Source organism: Quercus suber, unplaced genomic scaffold (assembly GCF_002906115.3).
Source record: "Quercus suber isolate HL8 unplaced genomic scaffold, Cork oak 2.0 scaffold_851, whole genome shotgun sequence".
NCBI classification, from domain to species: domain Eukaryota; kingdom Viridiplantae; phylum Streptophyta; class Magnoliopsida; order Fagales; family Fagaceae; genus Quercus; species Quercus suber.
The window spans coordinates 185,917-191,688 of NW_027070281.1; the positions used below are offsets into that span (position 1 = coordinate 185,917).

General features: G+C 38.0%; 1 protein-coding gene across 2 annotated transcripts; it reads right to left on the minus strand.

Moving 5' to 3' along the window:
* Positions 1-1,797: 1,797 nt before the first annotated feature.
* Positions 1,798-5,246, minus strand: LOC112008680 (growth-regulating factor 7). 2 transcript variants are annotated; one of them, XM_024041013.2, is made up of 4 exons: positions 4,494-5,246; positions 4,141-4,308; positions 3,126-3,528; positions 1,798-2,814 (listed from the first exon to the last, which is right to left on the minus strand). In XM_024041013.2, the coding sequence occupies exons 1-4, from the start codon at positions 4,873-4,875 to the stop codon at positions 2,040-2,042; spliced, it is 1,728 nt and encodes a 575-aa protein (XP_023896781.2). In that variant the 5' UTR covers positions 4,876-5,246; the 3' UTR covers positions 1,798-2,039. The 2 variants fall into 2 exon arrangements, with proteins under 2 accessions (XP_023896781.2, XP_023896780.2); XM_024041012.2 differs by having other exon boundaries at positions 4,141-4,311.
* Positions 5,247-5,772: the final 526 nt, after the last annotated feature.

A 5,772-nucleotide genomic window follows, 5' to 3' on the forward strand; every position in this document is an offset into this window, starting at 1 on the left:
CTCTCGCATTTAATGCACTCAACTAACCCCCCTGGCCGCATTAATGGAGAGGTAACCCCTTGGCAGGATAACGTTGGTCAGAGTGAGCCACTTGAGTATTGATAAAGCTTCTGATGGGATGGACGACCAGAAAAAAAGGCGAATAGACAATCAACAGATGGAAGCAAAAGATAGGAAGATTAAAACTATAAAAGAAGAGCAGGTTAAGCCAAAAGGGGGGAGGGGAGAAAAAAAGGCCTCCTCGGCCACAGGCCGAGGAGCATTCCCTCATTTGTAAGAAAATACTTAGCCATTTTTAAAGATAAGTTTGGGCATGGTGATCAACGGCCAGCACCTAAGCCTGTTAGCCCACTCTCTATAAATGTATTGTTTGGGCTTGTTGGGCTGAAAACCCAACACTCAATTCAAATTGAGTCCCTACATATATATATACAAATTGTGATTAGCGTAACATCATTTTCATATGGGGTTATCATTAACATCATTTTTATCGCACTCCAATCACAACCTATCACCTTAACAATTGTGAAATGTGACAAGCTGTGATTAATGTAACATTATTTTCATATGGGGCTACGACTAACATCATTTTTATCATACTCTAATCACAACTTATCACCTTAACAATTGTGAAATGTAACAAATTGTGATTAGTATAACATTATCTTCATATGAGACTACCACTAACATCATTTTTATCATACTCCAATCACGACCTATCACCTTAACAATTGTAAAAATTGTTATGCATCTAGACTTACTATTTCATAAATAAATATAAATTGCTACATGCATCAACGAAGCTACAAAAAATATATAGTGCAAATTGTGATTAGTGCAACATCATTTTCATATGAGACTACAACTAACATCATTTTTATCATATTCCAATCACAATTTATCCCCTTATGTATCTAGATTATTATTTCATAAGAAAATTGCTACATGCGTAAATACACCGAACATTTCACATCCTATTCTTTTTTGCAAGTGGAAGTGAAATTTGGGTGTATGTAACAATACTCTATTCAAATTGCTAATATTAGGATCATAATAAGCATCAGCTTGATGCATTGTTTTATTTGGTGTGATCAAATCAGATGAAAATAACAACACAATTAAAACTTCAAGCCGCGAGAGAGCTCGGAGATGTATACACCCAAAACATACTATCCTTTTGTGTGAGAAGTCTGTTTTACATGTTTGTCAGAGAGAGGTGTGAATGAGATCACCCCTTTCATGTAACTACTTGTACTTCAAAACTGGGTGAGCCAGTCACATACTGAGACAAAATCGCAAGGTCCACAACATTGATTTTGCTCCAGCGTGTACACACACCCACACAGGGTCAGAGATGGGGATTATCAAACATTATTAGCTTTACTTTTTCCTGCTAATCTTTTTAATCCATTACCAATTTTACTTAAGGAATAAAAAAATATAAGAAGGATGGATTACAGGCAGCAAGCCCAACATCCATGATATTTTACTGTAATCTAATTATCAGGTAAAAAAATAATCTGCATCTTTTGTAAGCAAAAGCAGTAGAAACAATTTCAGAGCTGTGACTAATAATGACGTGCGCGTGGGCCAAAGAGACAGAGAGAGAGAGAGCTGTTGACAAACGTCAAAGATAGATATTTTTAGTTTTTACTGACAGAAGGAGAAGCCACGCACATGCCAGCTCCATTGGTACTCGGTAGAACCATGAGCTGGATTGTGATCTCTGACTTAAGGGTTACTGAGAGAGTAACAAAAGAACACCACAAAAAGCTGTAAAATTTAGATAACAATCCATGGTCAACAGTCAGTCAACACAACTAACCACAACTCCAAAACAAATATTCTTTCATTAGACCTTACAGTTGCAGAGAATTTTTGAAAATCGCCAAAAAGCTATTCCCAGTCGAAAATGCACAACTAAAAAATTATGCAAAACTAAGATGATCATAATGAAAGGAACCTATCACAAAATGAAAGAACAAATTAACTCTATAATTCATCATGTTGATTCAAGAAGATCATGGTCCTAATTCACTCTAATTCAACCAGAGCAAAGCCATTTCCGGATTGACAGCTGAACTCCCAATGGTTAAGCTGCTGCTATTACCGCTACTATCAGATAATGAAGGAAGTGTTCTCTGAAGAACCCCAGATGGCGATGAGACCATAGTCACCGGAGAACTACCCAAATCACCATTTCCGGCAATTGGAGACGAGGAATTCGATGCTGCCCCAGCTATGCTTGGCCTTAGAACCTCAGCTAATGGTCCACCTAGTGTTGAAGCAACTGAAGAAGCAGGGGTGAGCCAGTTTGTGAGATGAGATTTGGTACCATTGTCATTGCTTTGATCCCTTCCAAATAGGCCTAACCCCATTGGGAATTTACCCATTTCTTCACCAATGGAGTTACCACCACCCACTGATAGAGTGAGTGAAGACGGTGAGACCCTCCCATTTGGTGAGACAGAGCACATGGTACTAGAGTTGGCTATGTTTTCCTGTGTCATTGAATTAGACCATGCATCAATGAAACCCCTTGTAGTTCCTGTGTCAGGCTTTTGTGTAGAAACCATATCTGAATTAAATGACAAAGCGCAATCTTTGTTGCGTGAATCTTCATAGTTTCTGAAACATTCATATAAATTCAGATTCAAAGGCCCCTCTGCATATCTTTGTTTGAAGACAGGAGCATTGGTGCTAGAGAAAGAATTCCCAGAGGTGAATCCCATTTTCGTTTCCATCATAGGGTACCATTGTTGGTCATAGGTAGCCGTGGGAACATGTGCTCCTTTCACCATCCAGTCCAAGCACCTATAAAAATTGAAAACACTAATTACATCAAACGCCCAATTCAAATTTGAACATATCTCCCAACTAAATGTCTCATTTTTTTAAAATAACCAAGAAGATCAAACAACCCAAGCCTAACACAATCATCATGCTACAACTTGAACTTCTCAATTTCTGGGATTCAAAACAACAAAACTTACTAAAGCTTAAATTTTTCTCTTCCCTCTTTTCTTTCCCAACTTTCCCACCAACTAACCAGAATCATAAAATCAAAAAATGATAAATACTAATAAGAAACCCCAATTTAAGAACCAAAAAAAAAAATTACCCACCAAGGTTCCTTGTGTGATGCAACAGTGGGCTGATGGTACGGCTGAGCAGGTCCAAGAAACTGAGATGGAAAGCCATTGGTGTTGATTGTGGGGTTAGGATAAGCCACAGTAACAGGAGAAGTAGTAGGAAGAACATGATAATCTTCACGGCGTGTCCTCTTGATTATGTTGTTGTTGTTGTTGTTGCTGCTGTTGTTGTTGTTGACGATGTTTTCATTTTTGGTATGAATTTCCACAGGCTTTCTTGAACGGGGACGGCCTCTATGTAAGTGACGCTCACAGTACTTGTGATCAGGTGCCACATCTCTAGAGCACCTCCATTTCTTCCCATCTGTTCTCTTGCACCTACCTGGCTCTGGATCTGTACTGTTCGACAGCCTCAGATTAAAACCACTACCACCCACTGCCCACCAAAACATTAAGCCACAAGTTAAAGATTGTAAAATTTCAAAGATATGATAGAGACTAAAGAGACGCAAAGTTAAACTTAAACCTGGGCACATTAGCTAGAAAAAAAAAAAAAAAAAATCAACCCATCACTAAAAGATTGTAGGAATTAGTGAATTGAAAAACAAAAGGCTCAAACTTTAACACAGACATTCAATCACACTGAGGAAAAAAATTAAGAAACCCACATCCAAGTTCAAACAGCCCAAAAAGAAAAACAAGCATTTATGAAAGACAACAGAAATATTGAAGTGAAGAGCAAAACTATGCTCTTGTGTGAGAGAAGTACATATAATAAACACACATATCAAACAGCAATTAAATTAAACAACCCATCACCAAAAGATAGGTACAAGAGACCCAAAAGAGGAAAAGAGAAGAGGTACTGTATGAGGTGGTATGTGTTTGTGTTTGTGTGTGCGCGCGCGCGCTTGTCTTGTTGGGGAAGAGAGAGAGAGAGAGAAGACCCACATCAGATCAGTCAAGAGGGGGGCAGTCCATCATGAAAATAAGCAGAAAATAAAGAAGAAAAGCGGAAAAAACCAGAGAAGAGAACAAGGGTAATTACAGTGAGAGTGGGAAGCAGCTGGGTCAGAAGTGTTTCTGCAAGTGGGAATGAGTAGCTCAGGAGGAATAGGAGCAGAAGCCATCATGTACTTGTATATCATAGCTTGTCTTTCAAGCTCTCTCCACTGTGCACTTGTAAAAGGAAACCCCAAAGATGCTGCCATCCTCACTGCTACACACACAAAAACACACACATATCTTCAATGCCTTCCTCAGACAAAACCGCCTTTACTTTCTCTCTCTCTCTCTCTCTCTCTCTTTAATTAATGAATATCAGCAAGAAGGTAAAAAAAAAATTTGAACTTTGCATTGACTTGAGAAAGGAAAAGCAAAAAAACACGAATATACAAAAACCTGGGGATTTGGAGGCGGTGTGAGGAGTTGTAGCAGTGTCAAAAGGCTGCACTGTTCTTACACCTGCACCACCACTAGTATGTTGTTGTGTAGCAGCAACAGCAGAACCAGAACCCCCAACAACAACATCGTATGTATCATTACTTATTATAGACGTATTCTTACGTGTGGGACCATCACCACCATCTCCAACCTTTACCTCATATGATGGTGATGGTGATGGTGATGATGACGACGAAAATGGACGGTGGTGATTTCCATGATGAAACATAATCACCTTGTTAGTAAATGACTCCTCAATATTACTGCTTTGCAGTTTCACACTGCTACTCTCTCTTTTGGCTTCCTTGTTTACAAAGTCTAAGCTATCCATCCTAATCATAATATTAAAAACCACTTTCCTCAAATAGAAAAACCACAACTTTCCTTTACTCTCTCACTCACTCACTCACTCACCACACACAAACTCTCTTCTAGGGTAGTACTAGACCAACTTTTTTTATGTTTCTGCAAAAGAGAAAAGCTTTATGCTTATGGGATTTTCTTATGCCTCTCAAACTCTTTAATGCAAATCTGGTACGATTCTTTCTTTTTGAAGTGGTATTGTGGGGTAGAGTAGATGTGAAATTTTATGATCGAGTAATGGGTTGCCTCCATCCTCGGCCTTTGTTGTGCCTCCATGCTTCCAACATTCGCACCATACTAGCTAGTAGACAAAGTAGAAAAGAGAAGTCTTTATCTCTCTCTCTCATTAACATTATGGTAGCCATAGTTTTATGCATATAAAGTTAAAACCGGTACTAAAAATCTTCCACTTGCCCCATCTTATATAAAATATTATTATATTGGGCAATGATCAATAGTATTATTAGGGCACCCCCACACCCCTTCTTTATAACAGCCACCCCTATTGTTACCTAGACAGGCTAGAGATCTTTTTTTGGAAAGGTTTTGGTTTAAGTTTACAATGTAGTTTGTTTACATTTGTTTTGCTTAACAAATTGAGCTTAGTTTTTTAGTTAATGAGTTGAGCTCAAGTAAATTATTTTTAAAAGAAACAAACTCTTAAGGCCCCGTTTTGGTAGGATGGTTTAACAACACGTTTTAAGTTTTTAAATAAAATTACATATATTTTTATATACTTTTTTACTTACATGTATTTCAAAAAAATACAAACAAAACGTTACCCAACTACTCTAAATTAATGATCCAAGCTTGAGACTTGAGCTCCATATGAATAATCAGCTACTTTAGTTAATTACCCAACTGCCAGTCACCC